We start from the raw sequence: 13,612 nt of genomic DNA on the forward strand, positions 1-13,612 counted from the left end.
CTAAATAAAAGTAAAGCTAAAGATATATCTATCTACACGCATTTAAAACTTTAACTTTCGTATGGAATCGATGCTCTGAAATAACTGAAAAAATGAGTACGTTACGCGTCATTAAAAAATCTTATTATAAAAAAAAATCAACAAGCCTGTCGAATCAAAGGTCTTATGATAAGTCTGACAGTATTTGGACGACCGCTCGCTATCCGTACTAAATATTTGCACCAAGACAATATGTAACATTCATGCTAGCTACTTTATTTTGTCGTGTTGATAAGTGACTGAATACTTAAGACAATTGGTTTATTGTGTACTCAATGATAATTTCCTGTAACACTATAGGGGTGTACCAACAGGAGCAAAAAGTGATCTATAGTTTCTAAAGAATCGATTCCTCGTAACTTATCTCCACGCATTAAAAAAAAATAAACATCAAGTATAATAAAAACATTTTTTTTTCTTTATAAATTGTTTACTTCATTAACTCCGTTAGGACGTTTTGAAGTGTAGACAGTTTTTTCAGTTAAATATTGACAGATGAGGCAAGGTTAATAATAATTCTACAATCTAGTACTAACTAACTAACTAACCATCACGCCGCTTCCCCGCAGGGGTAGGCAGAGAGAATCGAACGCCACATCACTCTGTCTTTGCAAACATTCTTTGCCTCTTCTACATTCATGCATCTCCTCATACATACCCGACGATTATTACGACTCCTGACCCGGCCGCTTTCAAGTATTTGACATACCTGATTGTGCCAAGTTTTCCTCGGTCGTCCTATAATCTAGTACCTGCTTAATTAAATACGATAAAAAGTCTAAATAAATATTTATAACTTATAAATGAAATAATATATGTTATAAAGTGATTTAAAACTTTATTTAAATTACTTCACACGTTCTATTATTTATTGACTTGGCATTAACTCTGTCAAAAATATGACGATTTAAATATAAAAATTAAAGTAACATTATACAGTATTTTCATCTGTTCATGAGAACATCTATAGTTCTCACTAGGCGTGTTTATGTTAATAACCACAAAAATGGTCATACACAGGTATTTAAATTTATATTTAAACTATTTATTTTACTTTGAAATTATATTTTAGACCGGTTTTGAAATAAAAGGCTTCTTCCTCAAGTCTTATTATATAACACATAATTATATTTTTAATATTAAAAAGAATGTACCTACTTTATAAAAATTCATAAGTTTGGTGGTTGTACTTAATATTCAATGTGAAAATATTTTTTGAGCGTGTATAATAATGGATTAGGATATGTGCAAATTAATATTTGCCCATTTGCATTTGTGCAAATAAATATTTAAATAAACAACAAAGTTAATAATAAAAATTAACTGCTTCTATGTTCCTAACTGAGCGATATCTATGTCTTGTTTCATCAATACGATTGCATCAAGCATCAATGTAGAATAAATGTCTCATCAATCTGGACTCATCTCCCGTTAGCTTAGAACGGGAAGTTTGGTAGAAGTAGAAGAATGAAGAGGAATTAATGGGACAGGGAAGCCTTTCATCTTGAGTCTAATTGTTGGCACGGAAGATTTACAATCACATCTTAGATACTTACATAGTGTATTTCATCGGATATAACCGTTTGATAAGATTTTTATTTATTATTTTTTTCGTGTGGTTCTGGTATGTATAAACTTATTTAATGGTTATATTTTTGACATGTCAACATATCGCTCAGTCCTTTCAACAACGTCATAAATCAAAAAACTTGATTTTTCAGGGGATCGTTTTAAAAGTTTAAAAATTCAACAAAATATTTTATAAATAAATATCAAACCACTAATTGAATTTTTTACTGTGCAACAGATCTTTTTAGGTAAAACCTGACAGTTTTTTCTCCATTTGAAAAATATTCAGGATGTTAAAAAAAATATTTTACAATACATTCTCTTCAAAACGCAAAAACAACACTTTCTGCCCTGTAGCGGGTAAATAATAAGATAAAAATATGCCGCTTTTGCTGGGATATGGTACATTTTCTGGACATTCCGAAAACATGCACAACTGAAAATTTACGATTTTTGATATATGACGTTGTTGAAAGGAGTGAGCGATATATTAAGAAGAATATGGCAGTCTGGGCATTTACGGAGCTTACGAACGTTATAAGCTTTGTTTAAGTGATCACTTTACACACGTGTAACATTCACAAATTCTACCCATGATTGACAACCACACAATTCAAATTCTTGGAACTTATAATTATGTTGATTAATTTCGAAACAAACTGTTTGATTAACTAGAATTTCATTGGACATCTATGATGAGATGAGAGAAGCCTTTTATTAAGCAGAAACTCTTTTATTTGTATGTGAGGTCCGAACCCTAGATTATATTCACATACTCAAGAAACGCTAGAAAATACCCTTTTAATTTTTATTTTTAGCTTATAATTTGACCAGTTAATTTATTTACAATACTTTGAGTGTGCCCACATCTGGATTATTATAATCCAGATTGGTGAACAAGTATTTGGACACACTCAAAATGTTGTATATTGAATGGTCATAGGTTAGTTGTAAAATAATAATTGCAAAAGTGAATTTTTAAAGATTTTCTTTATTATCAAACCATCAATATTCGATACAATGTTGCGTTCATAATAAAGTATTATATTGAAAATAACTATTTACATTTATAATTTGGCATTCATTAAATAAAACAAGGCGTCTTGTCAAAATTTTGCTCTTGACGCAAAATTTTAGAAAACAGAATTTTTAATACTTCAATGATTTATTTAAATTTAAAGTATAACCCCAAACACTTAAACCCACACCAAGTTGCAGAATATTAAATATATAAATAATATTTAATAGCGAACTAAAACAATTTATTCACTCAACTAAAACATGCATAGTTCTTATGTCTATGTTTTATTAGGTACGATTCAAATATTTCTTCTTAAGTATAAAATAATATTGCACTTAATGTTAAAGTATAATACAAATATATCGTAAAATTTGTATTACGTTTTGCACTAAAATACTTAAATAAATATTTACATGCAGTTTAAAAATCAATGTTATTCTACAAGATCGAGTGATTGGCTTATGAACAGCTTAATTAATATAAACCTGATGGAATGTCAGTTAACTTAGCTAAGCCATTAATATTACTAGTAGTGCTAGTGCTTCTTGTCCCGGGGGGTGAGAGAGCTCTGGATAAATTCTTCCCTGTTATTCCAATATTTGTTATTCTTGGCGATCCAAAACCCTTTGTGTCATTCTTGTCCCTATTACAATTTTGGCCAGAGTAAAGACCAGCGTTAGTATTACCTCTCTTTATGACGAAAGCATTGTTGCTTCCATTGTTCTGCGATTGCTGTTCAAATGAATTTGAGCTCATCCTCGAGGAAGGTAGAAACAATCTATGCGAACCGTCGGAAGATTGATGGCTTGATTCATAAATTTCTTGAATCTTATTTCCGGAATCTCTAGAGTCGTGCCTATTTCGCGAATTTCTCGATAGTCGCCTTTTGCTCGGGCTTCTGACCACCACGTTCCCGGACGAGTCTCTGGCTAAATCGACGTTGGACTGAATCTTTGTCATTTTTCCATTCCAGTCAAATTGACGATTGTTGCCGGATGTAAGGATTATATCAACCATGGAATCCAATCCTTCGTCAATCCTGTCCAAGCTTTTCGTAAGTTTCTTCGCTTCGAGAAGGGCTGCAAAATCTTCACGCTGCTTTAGCACTGCGACTTGTTGATCTTTTCTATTTTCCGAATGTCTGGTTAAAGTTTCATAAGGTGAGTCATTTGTCTCGTTGAGGTAAAATATACCATTAAAACTGTCCTTGCTCAATTTTATGTCTTCAACGCTGACGATTCCTACCTGTTGTTCTATTCTTTGAAATGACTCTGTTCTTTTGATCGATTGCTTTCTGCAAACATCATCGCCTGACCTTTGTCTTGTTCTTCTTATATGTTCCCTTTTTTCCGCAATTACCGCTCTCTCTCTGGCATCCATTATTGTGTTCAACAGTGACCGATTGTTGGTTTTTACGTATACTGCTTGTTTCTCTGATCGAACGGGGGGTAGTTGGGGTTGGCACCTCGAAGCACTGAGCAATGAGTCAGATCCTTCATCACTAGAGTAGTACGGCTGATCATCATCATACGACAAATCGTTTTTATTATTGCAAATAACTCCCTGTTGAGCAGATGGTATAAATAGGTGAACCAAGCTTTTCGATTTTCTAGGAGGCTGTGGAAGAATTTTCACCGGAATGATTTCAGAATCTGAATCAATGACGGAATGAGATATGTAATTAGAACCATTGGTTATAATAATATTGTGTTTGGTACTGGTGATTGAGTCTTTTTTCTCCAAATCTCCGTGATTTCTAGAATCGATTGCGTTGAGAGATACGTTAAATTCTGATTTTTTATTGAATTTTGATCGATTTTCTTGGGCGAGTTTATCTTTTTCAAACTGTTCTGATTCCGCATCGTTGATAATGTTTCGCAATTCTTCTATAACTTCTTCTATGGTGGTTTCGTCCTCATCATCTGAAAGTTTCTTTATAGATGGTTCCGAAGAAGGGGTCTTCGGGTGATTTTCTTTGGGTTTACCAGATCGCATGAGAATTGTTTCATTTTTGACGTTAAATACTTCGTACACCATTGGCTCTCTTTGCAGGTCATCATCAGGGCTCAGAGATCGTTCAGAAGAACTTATTCCTTCGTCTTCAGGCGGCGACGATTCATCTGCGAATAAAATAAACACTTAGCATTTCGTGGAAATAGTAGTATTCTATAAAAAAGATACATGGAATTCGTTTAAAATTACCTCTTTTAACGGTCCTTTGCTTTGAAGTTATTGATTTCTTTCTACTTCCAGAGTTTCCATGTTCTGATCTGAGCGATGTGACTTCTTCCTGCAGCTCACAACAGCGTTCCTTGAGGCATTGTTCCAAAGACAGCAGAATTCCCTTCTCCTCTTGAAGAATCTAATCAAAAAGGATATTTTGTTATTCGAGAACGTCACACATTTAAGCAACGTGAAGTCTGGTTGATTTCTAAGTAATTTGGGGAGATACATAAAGAACAAAGGTGGTATCTTAGCGATACAGGATATTCGATAATTGATATGTCAAGTTCTGAAAAGAGTGTCATCACATGTGTAGTAATTAATATATTGAAATGTGTACCTGAACTCTCTTCTCTAGAAGTTGTAGCTTGGTTTTCAGATCATCCTTCTCCTTTTCAGCTTCTGTTGCCTTTTCACTAAGTCCATCTACATCTATCAGCTGTCTCTCATAACGAGCAAGTTCAGTAAGCACTTGTTCTGCCCCTGGGGTGTTTCTGGCTACAGCCTGTGGAAAAACAAAACACGTTTCGATTACTATACTTATAAAACATGTTTCTTAGATCCATAAATATATCTCAGTCCTCTTAAACGGTTTATATTCTAAATTTGGACTTATTAACCAGCTAATAGTATTGGTTACCGTTTTAATGGGATATAATGCTTCGAAGAACTCAAAACATATAATAAATTGGGCGAAGCAATTACATTTATGATATGAGTACGTTCCGAAAGGATTTTTTTTCTCTCGGTTTAAAAAGCCTTATGAAATCTCGAATCCATTTTTGGTACTGAGATTTAGAAATATCTGCAAATAAAAAATCAACTAAGTATTATTAAAAGTTTGATTGAGGCCATTTTTTATTTATGCAAGATATTAGTCATTTTTTATTATCGTGATTACATCGATTATATTTTCATTATATTTTTTATCGTTTCTTTTTACGAAAAAACGTGCCATACAAAAGTTATTTATTATTTTTACATTATAAATAAAATAAAATATTTTTTGTGTAGTGGGAAAACATTTTTTTGTCTATTTTATATCCGATCTCGCATGTACGAGAATTTTAAAGCCGAATATGACTTCGTTTGTGGTCAAGGGTTAAATATTAAAAAAAATGGTACACTTAATATTTGGAAAAGCGTTTGTGAGAATACAATATAATTTGTAATGGTACAGAGTACAGTTACATCACCAAAGAAACCAAGAGTTACTCATACGGAATGAAGAATTGCATTTAAAAGTGTTGTAAAATGATGCTGCGAGCGGATGTCTAAGTTAGGGGTACTAAATCCGGTTCTTTGTTAGCTTTCTTTGCTCTTATAACCTGTCCTTCGCGCTGGTTCTACCAGTCCCGTATTATTTGTTTCGCATATTATTACTATCCCGCTCGTTGCGATGTTGTGAAAGGTGCAACTTCTGTATTTTGCGCCCGAAGGTAATTAATTAATATGAATGCACAGAGATCAGTATTAATTTGCGGCCGTGCTTGTTTAAAACAGTCGAAAACTTTTAATGAAACCGAGGAAGACAGGAAAAACTGCACTATCGACTGAATTAAATGTATTTGTTAAAATAAAAATCAAACAATGGTTTCTTGAATGTTTTTTGCATTTACTTTGTGCCACATTTTTGTCTTTACATCTTTGTTTTAACCACTTTTTATTGGTACACTTTATCCAACCGGTTAAAAAAATTACATTTTAGTGAGGGTGTTAAATCATTAGGGGCTGATAATCGCAAGTAGGAATGCAGGAATAAAACGAGAGGTATTGCACAATGGAAATATAGAATACAATGGTATGCGTATGTGAGGAGAATGGTACCATCCAGATACCCCCAGAGGTTGGCCGTGCAGTGCAATGTGGGGGTGCAACCTTAGGAGGTATATGACTCGCGGGCAGATCACCAAAGAGATGTATTGACAGCTGGGAATCAACATCGCAGGAAGCTAATCCCCCTTAAAAATAAGGCTACAAGGCCTACAACCAGTAGAAGAAGAAGAAGAAGAGGAAGACGAAGAAGAAAAAATATAAAATGTTGAAGGCTCTTAAAAACAGGCTAATCCCTCTAAAAAACAGCCCACAAGGTCTACAACAAGCAGAAGAAGAAAAACAAGAAGAGGAAGAAGAAGAAGAAGAAGAAGATGATGAATAAGAAGAAGAATAAGAAAGATAAAATGTGGAAGGCTCACCTTTCTGATGGCCACGACGTCGAGACCTGCCTGATCCAGTTCAGCTTGCAAATAGAGGCGACGCTGAGGAGTGGCCGCTCCACCCAGCATGGCCGCCAGCAGCCTCAGGCCTGCCGCGGGAAGCTCCCCGCCGCCGGCGCCGCTTTGCAGCATGCCGGCGAGGAAGCGGAAGCGGCAGGGCTCGCCATAGCGGAGGCGGAGGGTGGACAAGGCTTCCGACACTCCGGAGTGACCCTGCTGAGACACCTCGCACGCGGTTGTCAGCAACTATTATAAAAAGAAGAAAAAAATAAAGAGAATAACAAAGAGAATAAAACACTTCTTCAATATGTCTTTGCAAACAATTCGACTCTTCTAAATTCATGCATCTCCTCATACATACTCGCCGATTATTCCGAATCCAGATCTGACCACGTTCAATTATTTATAAAAAAATATCATGCCAAGTTTTCCTCGATCTTCCTCTGCTTCTATTGCCAACCACATTCGCCCCATACGTTTGTTTTATTATTCTTTCTTTACTCACTTGGCCAAACCATCTCAACACATCTTAATTTTATCAATAATGCCTATCTCAGCATTGCATTCTTTCCTTATATCACCATTCGGGCATCCATCATGCATTATTTTGTTGCATATTCGTCTAATAAATCGCATTTCGACAGCATCTAATCTTCTTCCATCCCTCTTTTGCCGACTGCATGCTTCACTTCAATACATTAGGGTTGGAACCAGTACTGTTGTGTACTGCCAGTGTATCTTTCGCTGATTAACTGATATAATTTTAATGCACCCTTTACATTGCTTCCAGCATTCACTTTCCTTTCTATATCTTTATCAATATTTTCATCACTAGAAATTCTTCCTATACATACAAAATCATATCTGTTTGGTCGTCTGTCATTTTTAATTTTTACATTTAGTACTATATATTTTAAACCCCGATCTACATTAATCTCTTTAAAAACCCATGACTTTGGACTGGTCAAAATTCATCAGCAAATTACTTTCCTTTCACACATAATACACCTTTGATACCAGTGACTGCAGATCATCTCTCTAGAATAAGTATTTCTTAAAATCCTTATACGCAACCCAATGGTGCATTGGACACTGCATCATATAAACGCATTGTTATCTTGATCCAATATTATATATAAGGGCAATATTGAATAAATATTAGAGTGAAAAAATCACTTTTATTTATTTGACCCCCCCCCCTGGAAATCGAACCCGGGACCTCCAGTACGGTAGCCCAGCGTGCTGACCATTACACTACGGAGGCGGACAAGTATAAGTATTTACTTATTTAATACTTAAAATTACATACATTTTCCTTTTTTAAGTTTATCATCAAACAGTTTATCATCAGGTTCTTACAATATAATGATTAAAGAAAACACTTGTTTTTTACCACTTGAGTTTTATTATAGACTACATGTTTCAGAAGTTAGACTTCCATCATTCAGGTCTGTATAATAACTAAAATATAAAATATAAAATTGTTCTATAAATAAGGAGAGGGGAAAGTAAGGGGAAGGGGTTAGTCAAGGGGCGGAGTTTGAAAACAAAGGAAAAATGGAAAGCAAAGGTGAAGAATTTTGAAACAATATATTATTTGAAAAATTATTATTACAATTTAGGTTTTTTTGGATTTCTAAATTTTCAAGATAATTCATAATTTGGCCTTATTTATAGAACAATTTTATATTTTATATTTTAGTTATTAAACAGACCTGAATGATGGAAGTTTAACTTCTGAAACATGTAGTCTATAATAAAACTCAAGTGGTAAAAAACAAGTGTTTTCTTAAATCATTGTAACATGTCTTACCACAAAGTTAATGCCGAAACAATAAATTCTTACAATATGATTTAAAAAATATCATCATAAACCACGAAAGAGAAAAAATTATGTAACTTTCGAAAATCTTAATTTTATCGTTGTGGTACGAACGAATTTAAAAAAAATTTCATCACATTTTCCTTGATATTATCGATAAGCAATTAACAAGAGACAATTTAATGTTTTCGATAGAATTTTATAATTAATAAAAAATACACGCATTTTTTTACCTGCAGTGCCAGAACTCTCGATTTGTTGACTGTAGACATGATGCAAGCGGCGAGTGCATATAAACCAGCGGGACATGATACTAATCGGCGAGCTGATTCTGGGTAACGCTGGCAACAGCTGTGAAGACATTGTCTGAAAGGAAAGAAATATTTTTGAAAACGACCGGTAGTAACTAGCTCCATCATAACTGATTTTGGACAGAGTGCAGTGATGAACTTTAACTCAGGAACTGAACAAAACGTAGCTTTACACCACATACTATTAATCGAAAAGTACAAACAAAATATTAATAAAAGAGTATCACATGTCCATCACTCGATTAGTTCCTAGGATGACAAAAAGTTATAAAAGTTTTATTATTTTTTTAAATAGGAAGCGGGACACGCTATGAGTAAGTTTTTTTTCTGAATCGTCCTGTTGGTTGTTTGCGAGGCGCGTATATATACGGGTTTGAGCGTAAGCGCAAAATAATGATTCAAGTGATAACTTCCAAGGGAAATACTCCACACTATATAGGGTCAGGTAAACCACGTAATCAGACTGTCAACAGTATCATAAATATTGAAGCTCAATGTCAAATTTCATAATCATTTGAAGCTACATTGCTTTCTTGGTTATTTTAGTCTGATGTCGGTCATCTCATGTGTTAGATTATTGTTTTACACTACTGGTACTATTTCTCATAATTTTAATTCTTATTGTTTATTCTTATTATTAATATATTCTATAATGGGACATTTTCGCCTTAAAATGTTTGTAGATAATTTACCAGATTATTCTTGCCAAAATGATAGGGAATTTATTGTAGAATTATTTAAAATGCATCTTGAAGTAATTATGAGGACATACCGATATCTAGGCAAGGAGAATTTTCTTAGGCAACTTTAAATATTATTTAAAAAATTGAGAAGTTTTATAAGTCATCTTACGAATTTATTGAGTGATGTGTTACATATATGATATGTTATTGAAAGCATCGTGGGTTCCGTATATCGCCACGGGTGTAAGACATGAACAAATGTGAATTAAACTACTTATTAAACTTACAAGCACGCCAGTTCATCCAGGAGTGATCTTCTCTGCACAGCGGGTGGTAGACGTGAAGGGGGTGAAGTGGCCAGGGCTGTGGTTGATCCGGAAGCTGGACCAACTGAGGCCGGCAACGTGGCAGCTCCAGATTGGCTCAGCTGTATAGTGCGGAGAGCTTCCACCACCAGGGACACGCCATCCAACGGTTCGCTGATGAACTCCTGAACGAAACTGTGAACAAGGATAAATATAGTATGTTAATTTCATCCATCAAAAGTACAGTCAAAACATTGTCATTGTAAGTTTTATTCTATGGAGCTTGCCCATAAAATGGAGCAAAGGGCGTACAGCATAGGTATTGGAACATTATATTTTTAGTTTATTTATTGATATCTCAACACATATATAGACGAATACGGAAGTCTGTACATTAACAGGGCTAGCGACCCATCAAAGCAGGTTTAAGTGATCACTTTATACATAACATTTACCATTCTAACTATGGTTGACAACCATAATAAGTTTTGTAAAAATTTTATAAGTCGTATTTATCCTTCAATTGACACCGTATTTCACATGTTAGTTCTCGGCACCATCTAGCATATGGTTGAGTAAGTTGTTAATTTAGCAGAGACCTTTAGGTACCTATTAAATGTACGTACCAAATTATTTTACATACCAAGAGACGCTTGAAAATATTATTTTATTATTGAATTCTTTAATTAATTATTATTGAATTCTTGAATTATTGTTCAATATGAAAATATTTTTTTTTATTGAACTTATATTTTGACCAGTTACTTCATACACAGTTTTTTTATTAGCAGAAACCTTCATTAAACGAATGTAATTTGAAAACACTTAAAATTTTGTCTACGTTATTTTAATCCTAAATACATGCTGATATTTCGATGAATACAGGGGGATATACTAAATATTATTTAAAAATTAGTGATAAAAACAATGTGACCCCATCGCATATCGAATCTGGAACCACATTCATGGTAACATCTTTACTACAAAGAAAGACAATCCTGGTATAGTAAAATATTTCATTATGGAATTTTTGAAACGTCTGCATCTGTTCTTTATCCCTTTACCGCAAACAAAGCCGTATATGGTGTTACAAAAAATCGTGATTATCTCTCATTAAATTTCGAGTTACTTGGCTTGAAAAAATCACTGGTTCAATGTATTCGTTTGTACTTTCGAAAGAATTTTTATGAATTACACTGACCATTTCTTTTTAATTTAAAGTTTATTTTCAATAATTAACTGGTTTAATGCTTACTTACTATCACTTGCGTTCACAAATCATTTTTTGTTCTGCGAGACGTGTTGAAGAATATACGAGTGTGTTTATATTGTATTTAAAACTAGCAGCGTATGTATGATACCGGTCCTACATATTATAAATAAATTAAAAATGAAGCAGATAAATAATTATCGAACGGTTAGTGGTTCACGTTTAGTGAAAATGTGCTATGTTTTTTTGAAAGTGCACCTGCATTAAATACGATTCGTGAACTGAATTTTAAATATAAGACTTATTATTACATCCATACAAAATACTATAATGATCGTCGAAATTAAATAAATATGTTAAATATTATTTTAATAATACCACAATATTACTCCTATTCAATTTGTTTTACTACATGGTGCATAATATAAAATTAACATTTACGTTTTTAGAAATTTATCTGATAATTTATGCGCAATATACGTTTAATCGCAACATAATTTTCTCTTAGCCGAGGTAACATTTTACGTAATTAATTTTTTTTTTCATAAAAACCGTTTTTGTGTTGAAAAAATTAGTTTACGAAATAAATATATGGTTTTGAAAAGAAAAGAGATATTGAAGAGTATAGTATATTGAGTTTGAATAAAAATCTTAATTATCAAATTCCATTATATATTCTAATTCTAAAAAAAATGGGCGTGAATACACGTCCAGCCCCCAGTGCGGTCGAGCGCGTTGTGAGCGCCCGAGATCTAGGCCTGAAGAATCGTAAAATGAAATATCATTCCACAAACAAATTTATAAAAGTATTTAACGCTAGCATATGAGGCGAATGTAGTTGGAAATAAAAGCAGAGGTCGACCAAGGAAATCTGGGCAAGATCAAGTATTTCAAATACTTAAAAGAGGTCAGGTCAGGGGTCGAAATAATTGGCGGGTACATCAGGAGATACATGAACCTGGAAGAGGCGAAGAATGTTTGCATTAACAGGGTAGTGTGGCGTTCTATTCTCTCTGCATACCTCTGCAGAGAAGCAGCGTGATGGCTAGTTACTTAGTTTAGATATTTTTAACATTTTTGAATTTTGAATGTGTATATTGTTGCGCCATTTGTATATCTCATTTGAAATACCTACATATTTTAGATATTTTAATTATTTAAAAAATAATGAAATCAGCATCCCTTCTTACTACAGTCACTGAACGCTCCTGATATATGTTCTCCTATCTACACAGTTTTAAGCGATTTCCCAGAAAGTCAGAAGAAAGGAAATGCGTTACATTTTAAAAGCTTTTTTGTATCGTTTTACGTATGCGAATTGTCGTGTATTTATCGGCATTGGTATAAATTCCTTAATATAAATAACGACATATTCAATGACTTAAGATTTATTTGTAATATAATTTTCAATTGGAGATGTGTCGGGATGGTACACTGAAATAAAACTAAAAAATGAACCAAGTGGATGTCAGAAACAAAATATATAAGAAGAATTTGCTGTGTAGATTTATGGCAAGCGTCGAATAACTAGTTTTGTTTTTAAATTTTAATGGGGATAATTTGTAATTTTTTGCGTGTTGAAAGAAAAAAAGCTAATTTTAAGTTTTATGTTTCAATACAAGTGATTGATTTTTTTCCTCTAGAGATAACTTAAAAAGTTGAACGTACCTACGTTATATAAAATAAATTTATTTTTATTTTTAATGTGATATGTTTTTGTATTACACTTGTTTGAAACGTTCTTCGACATCGTTAAGGAAACCACATAATATTAATACATATATGGCATAAAACTAACAATATAAAATATTATTAACGGCAGGAGTCACCACTAAATAACATGAAGCCGCTTCCTTTTGTCAGATGAAACAATGACAAAGGCAAAATATAAATTATGTATCTGTTACCGACCTCTCAGGGATAATAGTGGGAGATAGAGTTGTAAGAAGGGAGTCTAAGATTTATTTGTAAGTTTGTATAATAATGTTTGTTTTACAACCTTTTGAGTGTGTCGAAATACTTGTTCACAACTTTTGAAGAAGTATTTGGACACATTTAAAAAGTTTTAAATGAAAATAACTGGTCTAATTATAAGCTACAAAAAAATTAAAATCATATTTTCAGACGTTTTCCAGTGTGTAAAAATAATCAGGGGTTCGAAACATGCATCCAAGGGTCTCTGCTAAATAAAAGTTTTCTCAATCCAATATAGA

General features: G+C 33.3%; 1 protein-coding gene across 4 annotated transcripts in view; it reads right to left on the bottom strand.

Annotated features, from left to right (window-relative positions):
- Window positions 1-2,961: 2,961 nt before the first annotated feature.
- Window positions 2,962-13,612, bottom strand: part of mwh (multiple wing hairs) — a 138,080-nt gene continuing 127,429 nt past the window's right edge. For all 4 annotated transcript variants that reach the window (XM_088273614.1, XM_088273617.1, XM_088273616.1 and 1 more), the window contains 6 exons: window positions 10,172-10,384; window positions 9,124-9,256; window positions 7,048-7,314; window positions 5,193-5,357; window positions 4,832-4,991; window positions 2,962-4,749 (listed from right to left, as the gene is read on the bottom strand). In XM_088273614.1, the coding sequence (XP_088129740.1) occupies window positions 3,104-4,749; window positions 4,832-4,991; window positions 5,193-5,357; window positions 7,048-7,314; window positions 9,124-9,256; window positions 10,172-10,384 (2,584 nt within the window). In that variant the 3' untranslated portion in view covers window positions 2,962-3,103. The remainder of the gene's footprint in view (window positions 4,750-4,831; window positions 4,992-5,192; window positions 5,358-7,047; window positions 7,315-9,123; window positions 9,257-10,171; window positions 10,385-13,612) is intronic.

Source organism: Brachycentrus maculatus, unplaced genomic scaffold (assembly GCF_059751285.1).
Source record: "Brachycentrus maculatus isolate JH-2025_06_01 unplaced genomic scaffold, ASM5975128v1 h1tg000589l, whole genome shotgun sequence".
Classification (NCBI taxonomy): domain Eukaryota; kingdom Metazoa; phylum Arthropoda; class Insecta; order Trichoptera; family Brachycentridae; genus Brachycentrus; species Brachycentrus maculatus.